At 41.6% G+C, this 17,508-nt stretch overlaps 1 protein-coding gene across 2 annotated transcripts in view; it reads right to left on the bottom strand.

Moving 5' to 3' along the window:
• The window catches only part of MARCHF1 (membrane associated ring-CH-type finger 1), a 479,517-nt gene that overhangs the window by 20,848 nt on the left and 441,161 nt on the right, over positions 1 to 17,508 (bottom strand). For both annotated transcript variants that reach the window (XM_090036253.1, XM_090036254.1), the window contains one exon: positions 16,639 to 16,819. In XM_090036253.1, the coding sequence (XP_089892379.1) occupies positions 16,639 to 16,819 (181 nt within the window). The remainder of the gene's footprint in view (positions 1 to 16,638; positions 16,820 to 17,508) is intronic.

Here is a 17,508-nt window from a genome sequence, read left to right as displayed (position 1 = left end):
GCTTGCCATGTTTTAATGCTGAGGCTGCTCAGGGACTAAGTGAGTCTGCAGAATAAGTTGCAGCAGCCTTAGGGCTTCTCTACAGGCTGTCCTGGCAGCTGGGGATCACTCCCTCTTGACATGTCCTAGACACACTCTTTGTTTCCTAGCCCTAGCCACGTGCTGTAGCAACAGGGGTAGAGAAGGCAGATGAGGCTCCCCCAAGACAGTGAGGATGTGGGTTAAATCACCATGCTGTGATCCAAAATCTATCTGTCCCTTCCCATTTATATGTTCATGTAATAAAGTTAATGGGAATTTTGTCTTAAGACTTGGTCCACAGGATCTTGTAACATGGCTATCATCCTAGCTCTCATGGTATTTTTTCTAGCTCTTGGTGGAAGAAAAAATCCACAGATTTTGGGGTAAACAACAATAAGTGATATTTCCTCTCTCTAATCACGTCCAGTGTAACACCTACCATAAGAAGACCTCTAACATTTGACATAGGTTTGAAAAAGAGACAAAGAACACCTTCAATTAGGCTTCTTATTATTTTAATTAAAAGTTAATCTTGGTATCAGATGCTGTGAGTGTGTATTCCTTGAAGCAAACAAATTGTGCATCTAATTAGTGTGACAAGGAAAAGAGAGGGCAGAAGAGAAAGTCTTGAAAACTGGTGGGGTTGTGGGGAAGTCAGCACAGGAAATCAAAAGGAATAATATGTAGGTGGCTTATTAATGTCCAAGACAGAATTTGTCCTACAATCTTGTGAGGCTGGTGAGGAAAGACAAAACAACAGACAGTTAGTAAGAGACGCAGCAAGAGAGGTCTGGACGGAAGGCAATTCATATAAAGGACATGCATTCAAAAAACATCTGACAGTTGCAGTCAAAGTGTAAAATTTGGCTGAGGTGCCTGCAGCTTTCCCCCTTAAAACATTTTTTATACTATTTATGTATTATACCGCAACATATGGGTTCACAGGGTACGTAAGAGTATAATACGTTCATTAAGGCAGAAACAACATATGAGTAAAATTAAAACTGAATCAATGTTGTGGGGAAGAAGGCTTATAGTAAAATACATGTATAGGCCTCACCCTGTCCTGTCACATCTCAATGCCACGCTTTTGCCTAAAGGATGCACGTAGTCCTATGTAACATGCATTATGGAACATCTCTGAATTCTCCCCTTTTTCCTTTCCTTTCGGACAAAGAAAGTGGAGCACAAAAGCAGTGGAGGTTGGTAGTGGCAGACAAGCTAACAGAAGAGTGCTCTAATGAGGGATTCCATGGCACCAGAACCACTTGGGATCTTTGTATCCTTGTTCCACACCAAATAATGAATAATATTTTCATTTTTAACAAACCCACTGGAGAATTATGTTTGTATTGTGTGAGGCTGGCCACTAGAGGGAGCAACAGGACTATGTACCTAGTTCACAAGTTTGTGGTAAATGAGTGTTAGTCCATAGGAGTAATGGGATGTGCAGCAGAAGGAACAAAAAAGGCACATCAAGATGGTCAAAGTTAGCAGAAATAAGAACAACCATTAAAACTCTATTGCATTAAATCCTTTCTAGCTCCTGTGTACATATATAGAGATGTGGATACAACTTGTGCTGTATATTTCATATGCACACATGTGAAAAACCGCTGGAAAAAGGGCACATATACCAACCTTTCTTTTGACAAGGACCCTCAAAAGACTGGGGGAGAGAGGATAGAGGTGAACACACCCCCACATCTTATTTACCTCTGTTGTTCCTATTTATGTTCTGTTGATTACTGTATTTACTTGCTAAATTATATATAAAATTGGCAGCACAAGAAAACACATCAGACAAAAATGGATTTCATGACCACGGTGGAATAATCTCTCCCAGGGCTGCTTGGACCAATCTTAGGAAATGAGGTTCCAGAAAAAGATATAGCACTGGAAAGTTTGGAACAGGCTTGGTCAATGGCACAAACTGATCTTGTGTTAAGATTTGTGGGTGCAGGTAGATGAAATGGGGCCCTATATTGAAACGGTGGGTTTTTAAACCCACCGTTTCAATTCAGGGTGAAGTAAACCCCCGTGTCATGCACACACCCCGCACTGACCTGCCTCTCTGGTGGCAGAGAGGGAGGGTGAGCTGCTGGCAGGCAAAACAGTCCCTGGGCTATAGTGGGGAGGCTGGTGCTTCCCTCCATGGCAGCAGCAGCACCTGTGCACAGGCACCCAGCTTGGGTGGTCCCAGGAGTCACCGCAGCCATGGAAGGAAGCACCAGGCCCCCACGCAGCTCAGGCAGGTTTGGTGGTCAGGGGGAAGGGAATCAGGCTCGCTGCCTTCCCGGACTGCTGCCAGGCTGCCTGCAGGACTTCCTGAAGAGCCACGGAGCTGCACAGAGCCCGGTGCTTTGCTCCACAGCTGGAGGAGTTTTACTTTGCTGAAGGAGTTTTAGTTTGCTGTGCCCCAAGTCATTTACAGCACATTACACTGCCAAATTTCCTACAACAGCTGGAATTAATGCACAATACGCTGCCAAGGCATGCAAACATTGACACCATTAAAGTGGTGCAAAAGCATTTAGCTGGCCCGCTTTAAAGTGTTGTGCACACGTGCTCCTTGTTTTGTCTACACACGGCCCTAGCTTCCTGTTTTATAGACATGATCTTCCACTAATAAACAAAAGTGTTCATAGGGGCAAATGACTGTATATACAAAACTGAAGGTGCAAATTAAAAGAACTACTTTGAAAAATGAAATACTCAGAAGATGAAGAAACTGTATCTCTGTGCTTTGTAGTGAATTTCAAAAGAAAAAGAAGATTAAAGAAAACATCTCAGTACACAAGAAATGCAATCATTTGCCAGCAAAGAGAAGATGGTGGCTCAACATCCAGGTCATTCAATGTCCTTCTGAGATAGTGTGCAAGTACTAGCAGCCACTCAGACAGCCAGGGATCAAAGATGCAGCTCAGAGAATATGGTGTGTGAAGCAGAAAAGGGAGACAGAGATGCCCTCTACTGTGGCAAATGGCATCTATTGAAATTATTCATTTCCAAAAACTATATCTTTTTCTGGAATCTCATTTCCTTAGATTGATCCAAGCAGCCCTGGGAAAGATTATTCCATTGTGGTCATCAAATCTTTTTTTGTCTGATGTGTTTTCTTGTGCTACCAATTTTATATATAATTTAACAATTTTACAGTAATGAACAGAACATAAATAGCAATAGAGGTAAATAAGATGTGGGGGGGTGTTCACCTCTTGCTTCCCTACCCCCAGTCCTTTGAGGGTCCTACATTAACCTTGCCTGCAAAAGGAAATTATGGCATCTAAACTGGATTAATGTTCATGTTCCACAAACACACAGAAAAGCATTTTCCCTGCTCTCTAAATAGTGTAATATGTCTGGCAGGTTTGGGAAGACCTATTGGAATAGAGGGCAAAAGATCATTAGGGACTTCAGCACAGCATGCAGTGCAGGGAGCTGAACACTCAAGATTTTTCAGTGATCTGAGTCTTTCACTTTGAGATGTTTATTTCATGGCTTTTTTTTTTTTGGTCAGTTGTGTCACAGTACTAATTGGCTCTGACTCTGCAGCAAACCACTTGCTACTATCGACCTACCAGCTGGAAGAAAGAATCTCCGAGGGTAGTTTGCAGGGAAGGAGTGGATCCACTAGGCAATCTGTGTCTGGTGAGAGGAGGATAAAATAATAGTAATAAAAGGCAACAGGGGTCCTGGACATGCAGGGAAGCATAAGAGCCATAAAGAGATCAGATGTATGGATCAGAGAAGAGAGTTTAGCCCTTGTAGTTTAAGAAAAGGACATTAGCCTCTACTGTACACAGTATCTACCACCTCCTTTTGGGAGGTGGTGCACATCTGCATTTGCGGTGGACCTTGTTATGCACTGTAACCCAGAAGGGAAGATGTGTGTCTTTGGCACTCAGGAAGATATAGCATTTTGCCAGCTCTATGAATTAAGAAGTAAAAAGGACAGAGTCATGACATCCATTTCCTCTTTGCTGTTCTGGGATAAACAGCACCCAGGGCAGCAGAAACAAGCAGTTCCTGTGTTCAGTGGGCTTGTCTACACATGCATAAAACCTGGGATCAGTTTACTCATGAGTAAACTACTCATGAGTAAATGCTCCCAGGCAGGCATCTATACATCCAGGGAAGCAGAAACAGATTTGCTGTTAATGGCAGCAAACTGCTCCTGTTTCCTGGGGCCCTCCAATGGGCCCCTGATGCCACCAGGGCAAGCTCTAGTCCCACCCTAGGTGTTAGCCCAGGGGCTGGCAGGGAGCACGGGGCCAGAAAATGGCTGTCTGCTGACCAGGGCTGGGACATTACACTCTGCCCCTGAGAGCTGCCTGCTGCTGGGGCAGGGAAAATGCTCCCCTGTCCTGGCAGAGGGAGCTCCTGACCCTGGCTCCCTGATCAGAGGCAGGAGACTTGGAAAGAGCTGCATGGGAGGGGCAGATCCCAGCCACCTGCCCCAATGTGTCAGTGGGGCAGCTAGCTCACTGCTCGCTGCCCCATTAGCAGATTGGAGCAGGGGGCTGAGACCTACTTCGTTCTTGCAGCTCTTTCCAAGCCCTGTGCCTTGATCACCTGATTGGGGCATGGGACTAGGACCTGCCCCTGTGCTGCTGCTTCTTGTACCCAGGGAAATAAATGTCCATGCTCGTGTGGACACAGCCCTACTGTGTTGGTCTCTGTGTACAGACCCAGAGGAAGACAGAGCCCATGGGATCTGTAACCCATGGTCTTGCCAACACACAATGTTGCACCAGTTTAGTTGAACTGATGTGACTGAACCAGTCCAAACCCTGAAGTCAACACACTTCTTCCTGCTTATGAGTGACTCACTGAAATTTAGTTTAATCCCGTATCAACTTAAGCTAACCTCACCTCCCCCTGCCTTTCAATAAATCAAAATCCATTTAGACTCCTGCACCTATTTAAATATGTTTAAAAACTGCATCTTATGTTAAATTAGTGCAAAATGTCCTCATAGGTCAGCCTTTAAGCTTCTACAGTCTGTGACCTGCTTGCACGGAATATTGAAGCCTGCTATTAACATACCTCACTTTGGTAACACCTTAGCAAGAAGATATTTATCTGCACAGAATTAAAAATTCAACTTTGTCAAAGGAGTAATACCACCATATTTCGTTTTAAAATATCAGTGCATCAACAGAGTTAGACTTGTTGGCATAATAAGTGCATACCACTTGGCAAACTACTGATTACTTTTTACTTTGTGTGTCATCAGTTAGCAAACCCTTAGCAGACCCTAAGAGAGAAAAGACTAGTCATATAGGTGAAGGGCAGCAGTGCAAACATAAATTCATGCACATGAATAAGACACTGTATCCCAGAGATATCTGTGGAATCATGGTACAAAAGATAAACAACTTCCTTAAAACTTTAGTACCAATTCAAGAGCAAATCACAGAGTTAATCTTAAACATCAGATACTCTGAAAACAACTATAGGTAAAATTGTTCTTCCCCTCAGGATCAGCTTTACATTTTATTGAAATATATTACTCAAAACTTTTAAAAATACCCTGAAGCCTCACTGTTCATAATTTCCTGACTGCATATTAAAAAAATCATATCTATATTCTCTTAGGAGTTTGAAACAGATATAATTTGGTACAGCTGAGTGCACCTCTAAAAGTTGCCGCACAAATTCATATATGTGTGTATGTATGTGTGTGTGTGTGTGTGTATACATACATACATACATATATATAAATAAAAATATCCACATTTTATTTGCATTTTCGGTTCTTTCTATACTTGCAAACAAAAAAGCCCCCAGCAAATTTGCCCTCATCTTCTTTAGTGAGTGAATTAATATTGCAAATGAATCTGAAAAATAACTATTTTTACATCATCATTATTTTATTCCTCAAGGGGAGAAAAAGTTAATTTGGCCTTTGATCTTCATTTATCCAAACCAGTCTGAATCATAAGAAAAGTGTGTTTTTGTCCATATATCTCTATAGACCAAAGATATGCCTGTTTGATGTTCTTCTAAATATTTTAGTTTGACCTGCATTTTCAAGTGCGTGTATGGATTCAAATTGGCCACAGTTCAGTGAATTAAAAAAGTGCTAAAATGGTACATGCAAGAATGATGCATATTGCCAATAGCAATAGCTAAATCACTTCTTGTACTTTTCCCAATGGAGATGATCCTTTGATCCAATGAAACAGTGAAGTGGGGGTAATCTGTGCTGAATAATCCTGGAAAGCTAAAGTCATTAAGAACTTCACAAAAGCAAGGCTTGATATTCAGCTGAGGGGCTCAAGTAAGCTTTACATGCTGAAATACCTCTGGCAAAAATCAAATGTTGTATTGCTGGATTCCACGTAACCAGTGTCTGAAAACATGGGGCATCTGAGTCAGATACTTCTAAGATTTTTATTTCCTTGTAGTTGAAGGCTGCTTTTAAATTTAATTTTAAAAGTGTACTGTGAAAAGAAAAATAAATTCAATACTAAAAAGTTGTCAAATATAGATGAATGATTCAGATTTTCCAATTCCGTCATAATTGTGATCCAACATCACAATTATTCTGATTTTTTAAATCAAAATGTTACATTCTTTCCACCAGGTGAGGAAGATTTTATATATAAATACATTTCTAACTACAGAACTCCATCTGAGCAGATCTCACATAATTTGGAAGTTTATTTTAAATAATGTCTGTCCAGTTCAAATGGCTTCATTAGATCTATTAGTCATTTACTGGATTATTATTAGATAGTATCACGGTGATTATCAGTCCAGTCCCATTAAAACCAATGGGAAAATTCCCATGAACTTCAAATCAAGCTTTCAAAAGGTAGACACCCCACCTTGTCTGATGAATTTTTAGATACTGAAGTCACTAAGTATGAGCCTGTCCCATCTTGCACCATGCTGAGATTTCTTATGTGGCTCTTAAACAGCTGCATCTCAACCTAGAAATCTCTTAAATTCCATATAATCTCAGAAACTATCCACTACAGTGATCAAAGCATCTAACTTAGCTTATGATTTGTTGTGATCCTATTCTGGGGTGGCCAGCTTACAACATCTGTACCATAAGTGTCATGGGCAGCCGTTGTATTTGGCATGCGGCAGATCATGGAGGAGGTGGGCAGCAAAGTGTCAGATTTGGCAGGGAGTACACTGGCACTTGGGGAGGAGATGGGCCTTAATTTGTGGCATGCCTGCCAGAAACATTGACCACCCCCGTCCTATTCCATCTAGGAAAGTGAATAAAGCCTATGTTTGTCCCCAAATCCTTGAATAGAAAAAGAGGATGTACATTGTCATTTTGCCCAGTATGCTATTAGTTAAGGCACTTTCTCCAGAAAATAGGTGACCTGGGTTTTAGGCCTAACTCACCCTATGTAGGTTTGAGCCCACAGCTTCTACTTCTTAAGACAGGTCATTGGCTAGTCTGTTCTAAAAGCATCTTTTACCATTCTTGTTGAAGTTGGGTTCCTGGGCCACCCAAAGCGAGAGTGTCATGGGGCCAGAAGAATATGCAAGAGGGGATTAACTCTGTATCCTGGTAGGTGGGCACTCTTCTTGGAGGGAGAGAACCCTAGGTTCTGTCCCCTGCACAATCTTATTCAATTACTTGGTAAGCTAACATGTTTAAACAATTCAAGGAGCAAACAACTACCTTGGCTTCGTGGTTAGGTTACTCAACTGGGAATGAGGGAAGTCCTGGCTTGCGTTTGCCACTGCCAGAAATGTTCATGCCCTTTGCATTAAACAGTTATTGCATAAAAAAGATAATTAACACTCAGAGCAGGAAGAAAAAGCCAAGACATCCTCTTCCAGATAAGTGCCCTGAGTTAGCCTCATATTTAGACAAGGCAAAAAGTTTTGGCAGCATATAAAAGTCAATAAATAGCTAACAGTTCTTTTAAATCAAAGTTCGGCCTGAGGACTGAAAATGTGCCGTTTTGGGCTTAGTTTAAAATTGGCTGTTATTACTCAGTGATTTCCTAAACCCCATGTCCATATGACCACATACTTGACTAGAGTTCTCACGATAAGGGGAGAGTTCCACTGTCTAGTTCGGGGCTCAGCACCCTTTTAGAGAAGTGAGCTGCTGTTTGCGACCCTGTCATCACTGTGGGCTGTTGATCTCCCTCGCCACTATAGGCTGCTACTCCCCTCTCCAGTACATCACTCCACAGTGCCCAGGCCACCAGCTGCTGCCTCCACTGCATGCCTCTGCTATGTCATGTGCTGCTGATTCCTGTGCCCTCCAACAACCGTGGGGAGGGGCAAATTTGGTAACAATGGGGAGTTGCACGTGCCAAAGTGGGCAAGGGGTCTCACTTCATTCCAAATTTCACGGGCCAAACACCTCAGGTCAGAACTGTTAATCTCAGTAGCTGCTGAAATGCAAAAGTTTCTGCACTGATTTACACTGGGGAACTGGGGATGAGCCTGAAGCCCTCAGTGATTAGTACCTCTGTCATATTATAACAGTCTGGAATGCAGCAAGAATTGCATTTCTGAGAAACAGAGGAGGACATTATTAACATCTAAAGTTGAGCAATTTCCTGAATCCCTTGTTGTGATAAGTATTACTGAAATCAGCCTTTGGAAAAGGGAAACAGAATTTGGAAAAGCTGTAAGCAAAAGAGGAAATGCTTTTCATTCATATCATGATAACCAAAGTTTTGTCTGTTCTCTTAAAACATTCAAGCCCAAATCCCTAACAATACAAGCTGTCTTGTATGCTCTCCAAGGGAAGCTGCTGCCTGGTGGTGTCCATGCATTATACTATGATGTGATGACATTTTACTAGCATGAACATATCTTGCAGTTGTTTCAAGGTCATAAAAAGGAGAAGCAGGGCAGCTTCTCAGCAGGGATAAGTCAGTGGAAATCAGGACAGAAGCAATAAAATCCCTGTTGAATAAAACAGGAAGAAATATTGGCATGGGTGGCTAATCAAAATTCCACCACTGAGAAACATTTATGATCTGTTGTTCTGCTTATAGAACAAGTCACGAGAAGTCTGATCTATTTACATACAAATTAGCAGTAATGCTCTATTGCTATCACTGAAACATTAGAAATACAACTGTCTATACAGAACAGTCCCTTGTATCCTTGAGGCAGCACAACAGGGCATAAATGCTACAGAATTATTTTAACTTTAAAAGCTTTAATATACACATTCTCCCTTGAGCCCAAGAGCTGTTCACTATAATGACATGATAGCCAATAAAAAAGTAATAGCTTTGTGCCTTTGTGCATACTGGTGAAGCATCTGACCTCGCCTATTACAAGAAATGAGCGTGATTTGAGGCTAGCGATGTTTGAGGCTAGCATAGTTTACTGTGGGAAAGAAAACACTGATGCCAGGTTGCCTTGACAACGCTCTGTAACTGCATCAGAAAGCAAAGGAAAACATAGGACCTTCTTTCTGTGTCAAGGATTGCAAAGTAATCATCAAATTAGGCTAAAAGAAAACGAATCCCACAGCAGGTCTGCGTTACCTAACCTATGCAATATTGGCAATCCCTTCTTATCATGGACCTTGTTAGAAAACTGATTAAAAAAAAAACCCCTAAAAAAACCAAACAGGTGGCTTGTGCATCACAGCTAGAGTGACAGAAAGTAAACAGCAAGCAACACAGTAATGACTGTTCACAGGTTTCCTTTTTTCTTGTACGATTCTGCCGGTCACTCCAGGTTCTGAGAAAGTCTAGTCTGCTGGGAGGAGTGGTTCCTAATGGAGACTAGTTTGATTTCACAGCAGGATCTCACAAAGCCCTCTCTGCAGGGAATATTGCTTTCAGCAGCCAACACCACACGGCATGTTCTTAAATAATGAGTGTAAATAAGATTTATCAAAGTGAAGCTAGCTCTTAAACAAAAAGAAATCAACACCTTTCAACATATTTTGCGTTCATTGCAATTATTGTGGTATCTCCCAATAAAGGAGATTATCCACAAATCATCAAGCCCTTAGCTAATTCCTTCAGGAAAAAAAAGTACCATTTCTGTTACAAGCAAACTTCTAAAAAATGCATGGTAAGATCAAGAGGTGCTTTGCAGTGAGTAAAACTGGGGTGCTTGGCCACAGCAGGGTGATTCTTGGAAACAGAACTGGGTACAGGGCTACCCTGCAGTAACAGGAGAGTTAAATGCCTCCAAATGACAGCTCAGAGTCCAGATGCTGATTAGCTAGACCCCTTCCCCCCCCCCCACAGCTAGCCAATAAGCAGCACAAAAGAAATGGACACATTTGAAAGGCTGTTCTCCTCTCAAAATTAGATGCTTGACTCAAGGCTTCACATCAGGGATCCTGAGCTCTCCTCTGAAGGTAGGTGCCTGACTAAGCAGCAGAAGTGGTCATGCTGATCATGTCACAGCTGCCCACCACTGCTTAATAGGTTAGTGGTTAGAGCACTAGCCCACACAGTGGGAGATCATGATTCTGGGTCCTCCTTAACCTGACAAGATCCAAGTCTACTTCTGTGTGTTTTGTAAAAAGTTAGCTTGAGACTATATGAGAATTTCTTACATAGAGTGCAAGGACTTTGGGACAGTTATAATGTGCCTGACACTTTGTCTGGACACACATGCCTTATATTAATGCATCTGACCTGGACAAGCTCAGCAAACGGGCAGACGAGAACCTGATGGTGTTTAACACCAAAAAATGCAAGGTTCTCCACCTTGGGAGGAAAAACCTGCAGCAACCTTATAGGCTCGGCAGTGCTACGTTGGATAGCACTACAGAAGAAAGAGACTTGGGGGTCATCATTGACCACAAGATGACATGAGCCCCCAATGCGATGCTGCGGCTAGTAAAGTGACCAAAACGCTGGCGTGCATCCATAGATGCTTCTCGAGCAAATCCCGGGACGTCATTCTCCCCTTGTACTCGGCCTTGGTGAGGCCGCAGCTGGAGTACTGCATCCAGTTTTGGGCTCCACAATTCAAAAAGGATGTGGAGAAGCTTGAGAGAGTCCAGAGGAGAGCCACGCACATGATCAGAGGTCAGGAAAACAGATCTTACGATGACAGGCTGAGAGCCATGGGACTCTTTAGCCTGGAAAAGCATAGGTAGGCTCAGGGGTGACCTGATGGCCACCTATAAGTTTATCAGGGGTGACCACCAGGATCTGGGGGAACGTTTGTTCACCAGAGCGCCCCAAGGGATGACGAGGTCGAACGGTCACAAACTCCTGCAAGACCGTTTCAGGCTGGACATAAGGAAGAATTTCTTTACTGTCTGAGCCCCCAAGGTCTGGAACAGCCTGCCAGCGGAGGTGGTTCAAGCACCTACATTGAACACCTTCAAGAGTAAATTGGATGCTTATCCTGCTGGGATCCTCTGACCCCAGCTGACTTCCTGCCCTTTGGGCAGGGGGCTGGACTTGATGATCTCCTGAGGTCCCTTCCAGCCCTGATGTCTACGAAATCTATGAAATCTACTAAGTGAGTGTATGGAGTGAGCTTGTATGGGTGAGCTGAGACTGAAAATCTTGCCATGCCCTTGAAGCAACATAGCAACACATATGGAAACAAACATGAGTGGCATACAGTTCTCTCCCAAAGTGTTTATGGGACAGTTTTTAGCAAACACAATATACTGCATTTCACAATTGGCAACATAGCATTTCGAATTCCAGGGCTCAAGGAAACTCGGCTGTGAGTGCAATGGGATGAGTTTTTTCTTTTTTTTCTGTTTATCTTGCTGTAACAGCATAGTAAGTAAGGAGCTAGACTCATGAAAGACATCAGGCACAAAGAGTGGGAGTTAAGTGCCTCAGACCAAGTTTTAGATTCTTAAAACCCCTGTGCACCAGCCACCTAATCCTGTGTCTGGGGGTCTTTTTCTGTGCAAGCCCAGAAATGCCTAGATCTTGTCAATGCTGAGCAGCTAGGTGTCTGTGCCCCAACTGGGCATTCTTCTTCCTGTCTAACCTGCAAGGTCAGATGTGGTAGGCATTTCTTAGAGCACGCGCAATGAATCAAGCCATACATAAGACATATAGTGGTGGAGCAAAGAAAATATGGTGATGATTGATCCTGCTTTATCCAATGGCTGGTTCTTTAGCACACCTGTCTGCAATGTGGGAAAACCACATTCCCTCCTCTGCTTAAGTTGAAACAAACTTCAGCTCACAGGTCAATGTTGTGAGCAACAGCAACAGAGTATTCTGAGACAGAGCTCTCTCAAGCTTTCCTATTGCAGCTGGTCCATTTTTCATCCAATAACTATTTGTTGGACCAGATGTATATATTCATAGCCTAGTGGTTGGTGCACTTCCAGGGGAAAGGGAGGATATGGGTTCCAGGCCTTTGTCCTCTAAATGTTTAACTATTTTAAATTATGCATTCATTGGGGCAGAGTCGACTCAAGGGTTTCTTATCTCTCTGGTGACTATCCTAATGAGGCTACAGAGTCACTTTTATCTTCTTCAGGCAACTGACCTCCCTCATATTGGTTTGTCTTCAATAGCAGAGACTAACAGAGCTCACTCCCAAAATACCCTGGTGGTTAGGGAATTCACTTGGCAGAAGAAGATTCAAATCTGCTCAGGCAGCCTTGGTCTCCCACATGTCAGGTGGCTGCTTTCACCAGCAAGCTCTTGGGTAAGAAGGGTGGGGGTGGTATTTGTGTGTAGTGAAAATTTTATGTTGTGAGAAAAGTGCTTATGCCAATCCAGAGTTTTAGGGTTCAGAATGATGATGGACACCTGTTTGCAGCCAAAGCAAGGTGCCTGTGTCCCAGAGAAGAGAAGGAGTAAAGATAAGCCACATGCTCAGCATTTTTTACTACCTGCAGCAGCTCCTGAAAGAGCATATTGGCTTTTGTGAATCCCATTCTTCCAGTGTTTAACTCCTCCCCATCCTTTTTATTGGAAACTTAGCTGATTAATTTAAGTCTTGAATTCCCCTAGATAATAGGATGCCTAAAAAAGTGCATCACAGTTCTGGCTGTTGGAGCACATAAGCTGTTCTGTAGATCTAGTCTTGTATCTTAACCAGCAGTCTTCTGTAGAGTAAGCATAATTATTTTTAACCCACTGCATTAAAAAGAAATAACTGTTTTTGATCTAATAGGTGAGCCAGTGTCATCTCAATCAAGCTAATTTTCCACTAAACCTAGAGCCAATCGATTTTATTGTTGCATTGGGAGACCTGAAGCGGCTATTATTTCTTCTTTTTAGATAGTCTTAAGTATGAGCTAACCTATTTCACTGAGGTTATTGCTTCCATATATTTTATTATTCTTATAACAGCATGATTAGTAGTTTACAGCTACACTAAGGGAGTAGATTGAGGGCTCAGTGAGGAACAGTTCACCAGGGCACCTGAGGGGAAAACTAGGAGTAATGGCCACAAACTCCTGGAAAACCAATTCAGGCTCAACATTAGGAAAAACTTCTTCACAGTCAGGGTGTCCAGACTGTGGAATAAGGTCCCTCCAGAGGTGGCGCAAGCACCTATCTTGGAAATCTTCAAGAGGAGACTAGATAGTCACCTTGCTAGGGTCACCTGTCCCCCAGTTATCTTTCCTGCTTGGTGCAGGCGACTGGACCTGATGATCTTCCAGGGTCCCTTCCGGCCTTACAATCTATCAATTTATTCTTTAAAGTTAATGTTATCAGGCTAGAAAAGAATCTAGCTTTGTTTTACCCCAGTAAAGACATCAGTGGGTTACCTAAGCTAGTCACATAGTTCCCTCAATTATAAAAGACATTAGGCTAAGCAATGCTTCATTTGCTTCGAAGCATCAGTCTATAAACAAATATATGTATACATGCACACAGTCTTCAATGCCTTAACCAAGAGGCCACAGTCTTTAGACTATTAAAAGTTATAAATGTCAGTTATAGATGTTAGTTATTCTGAATAATGAAAAAATGCTATATAGAAATATGTAATGGGTTTTGTGAAGGGGATCATCCTGATCCTGTTAAACTCTGCTCCTCTTCTAAGTAGAGATTAAATTATGCCTTAATTTTTGCTTAATGTTTCTCTAAACAAAAAGTTAATGCACTTGCATGTAATGGTTAATAATAATTACATGGTAATGATTTGTAAAATTGCTTATGCTTCCTAAACAGTTATTTTAAAAGTTTCCAAACTTAAATCAAAATCATATTTGGCACCAGAGAATAATCAGCTGGGATAATACATTAAAGGAAAATATCTCATCAGAGACCAGAAGTCTTTAAACAGACAGAAAAATTTAAATATGAAAAGTAATTTGAAATATAATCATACTAAGAGACTTTGGGGAAATCGGCATTTGAAGATATCTCTGTGTTTATGCACATTTTAATTTGATGCTTTCATCCATTTCATATGGATCACTGCAATATGTTGATTCAGTTTCTGTTTTTACTATGCTTCAAATATCAGATTGAATATCTATGAACTGTAGCATCTACTTTATCAAGATTCCATCTTTTTTCTAAAGGAGAATTGACTTTCTCAGGGGTGGGGCTATTACCTGATAGACTTGAATGAGAAATGCTAACACAAGTTAAATTGTGTCTCTCTAATTCTCAGCATGATAACAAGGTGACTTCCTAAATAGGAAACAGGGGGATTATGCATTGAGAGTGCTGATTGGAAAAAGCAGCAAGTGAAACCAAATTACTTTATAGCCATAAATAGAGATAATGAAGATCAGAAGAAAGAAAACAAACAGACTAAATGCAGTAGCCTTATATTTCAAACTTAGGCCTTTAAAGCTGTATTTAGTTGGCTACAAGGCACTGAGCTCCCATTGACTCCATGTAAAATATTACTTTTTAAAAAAGATTTTAGTCAATGCAAAGCTTCACTAAGATGATAATTCTATATTTCATTCAATACTGCTTAAGTTGCAAAGGGCACTGGGCAGGTTAAGCCAATGAAAATTAGCATAAGGATATTGATCCAAGGGAGGCATGTGGATTTACACCAGATGAGTCTGGATCATGGTCCCTTCTGACTCCCATCTTGACTGCATGATATTTAGATGTAGACTTTTCATACATTCTCGGATTTTGTTAGAAGAATGTATGAATATATACTATAGAGGGGCCCGTGAAAGGCTGAGACGCAAAGGGCCTCTGATAATGCATGTAAGTGCTAACAGAACAGCCAATGCAACAACTAACTTCCAGATGCTTGGCTCCCAGAGCAGAGCTTAAAATCCTGTGTTAGACACCCTAAGCTTCCAGTACTGTAGACAGAGACAGTTAAGTGCCTCTATGGGGCTGCTGACACACTGAACAAGAAACCAGTAAGACATACTAAGCACAGGAGTGTCTAAAAATCCTCTCTTATTCAGAGCTTAGGAATGGAGCCAGGGTTGTAGGAAGGCATCTCCACAAACTTGGATTCCCATGTCCCGAATCCTCTCCTCGGTATGGATGCCTACAACTCTTCCTTGAAAGAACTAAGCAGGACTTGCTGTTTTGGTAAAGCACAGCTGAAGGAGGAGAAGTTGGAGGAGGAAACAGTAAAGCCTATTACAATTGGTAATAAGAAGTTTGCAAGTCAAATCAATGCTACGTGACCTACTCTTGTTTACATCAATGGAACAGTTTATCTCTGGATGAGGGACAGAAAAGAATCAATTCCCAGCACTTCTTTTCAAGCTCTGGTACCTGTGCAGGACTACCTATTGAGTCAGAGGTTTCAGTTTTACGTGGTCACTTTTCAGGAAGTTTGACATTAATGTTTAACCTTAAATTGGGTTTGTTGACCATATTCAAGACTGGCCACAAATCTAAGGGCATGACAACATTTAACAAAGTGAGATGATATAGTAGAGGGGAAATGACAAAAAGGAAACATTTCCAGCAGTACTTGGCATGTAAGGATTTGAAGTGGTGATTTGGGGAACTCCTTAGGTACATTGCTGCTTACAAATGCAAGGGACTGGACTTGACAGGCCAGGAGGCCCTACCAGATTTACGTTCCTAACAAAATAACAGTTATTTACTGTCTCCTTATGACCCTATCAACAATTTTCAATTATCCTGACTTTTCAAGGATTCTTCTAAAAGACTCTTTGTCCCAAGCTAGCATACATTAGACTTTACAGATGTATGTTTCCTCCATAGTTTAGTTTAGATTGCATTAAATTATCTTAATGCATATAGCTTATTATTAATTTCTACACAAATTTAACACAATTTCTAGGTCATTTGTATTACCTCCAGTTTCTATCCCATGTATATACACAAATCTCAGCATTACTGAGTGAAAATGTGAAAATACACTGAGTGAAATTCTGCTACCTATATTCATTTGGTAGGTAAGATTATATGATTTTCAGAGTCTCTTCTGGCCTTAAAAATCTATGAACACATCAACACAAAGCAAAACAAGAAAAGTCTATTGGGACATCTAAATGCCACCAGATATCATATGATACAATATTAATATATGTGTTCAAACAGTGAGAGTCACACTAGATCAGGTCATCAGCTGTAGTAAATAGACTGACTTTGGTTCAACAGAGGATCTGGCCCACTAGGTTTTGCTGTCACTGTAACTAAAAAGATATCTGGAAAACATCAAAGTTTCTCTATGTCAGCAGGTTATGTAGTCATCTTATCCCTTTGCCACGTGAATAGAATTAAGTTATTAATACTGTACCTTCCGAAGAGGTTTGAGCTTGGTCTCCATTATAAAGTCATACTTGCAGAGTTCACAACAGCGTGTGTCTGAGCTCTTGATCCATTGGTGCAGACAGGCTTGATGAACAAAGCGCAGGGTTCCTGTGCAGCGACATGGTGTGATGAGGGGACTTTCATCATCTCCCTCACAGTGACAGATCCTGACAGGAAGGACAGCAACACACAATGAGTGACTTTTCCAAGGAGAAAAATAAAGACACTGCTTTTTCATTCTCAGCCTTGACATGCATGAGAGCCCAAATCTGTGACCTTTAAGATTAGATCCCAAAAATATGTTCCTTGTTCCCTTTTGTCATACAGGGCCAGAATAAAAAAATATATTAGACACCCAACTTCTCACTAATTTCAAAAGGAAGGGGAGAATCTGAATAGTTGTTGTTATATTTTAAATGTACTATGCAGTTTGGACACAAATTGACAGAAATACTACTTGTCTCTTCCCTTGTGTAGGACAAGTCTTTTAGGGTGCAAGTTCTACCCTCCCTCCTCCCCAGTTTGTGTTGAGTAGCAAGTAGCCTTGGTAAAATGCTAGAGAGAATCTGGCCCCAAGTTAAAACGAACAAAGTACGAATGGTACAGAAAACCTTTCTGGGAAGGTCAGAGTCAGATTGGTGACTTGGGAGCAATATATATAAGACTGTACGTGCTTTCTAGAAAGGAATAAAAGCCTCTTTTCCATTTCCCCATCCCTTTTTTGGGTAGGTGGCTGCTAGCTGAGAACACAAAGACATATGCAGCAAGCCCTAAGGGTGGGTTGTAGATACAGCATGTATGGGCTGACTCTAAATGGCAAAGGTATGCAGAGATTTTCTCATTTGGTTTTCTGGTA

The sequence above is a fragment of the Crocodylus siamensis genome, chromosome 2, assembly GCF_052110815.1.
Source record: "Crocodylus siamensis isolate JL-2025a chromosome 2, ASM5211081v1, whole genome shotgun sequence".
NCBI lineage: Eukaryota > Metazoa > Chordata > Crocodylia > Crocodylidae > Crocodylus > Crocodylus siamensis.
The sequence above is the reverse complement of the archived record's forward strand: the minus strand, read 5'-3'. Positions and strand labels throughout refer to the sequence as shown.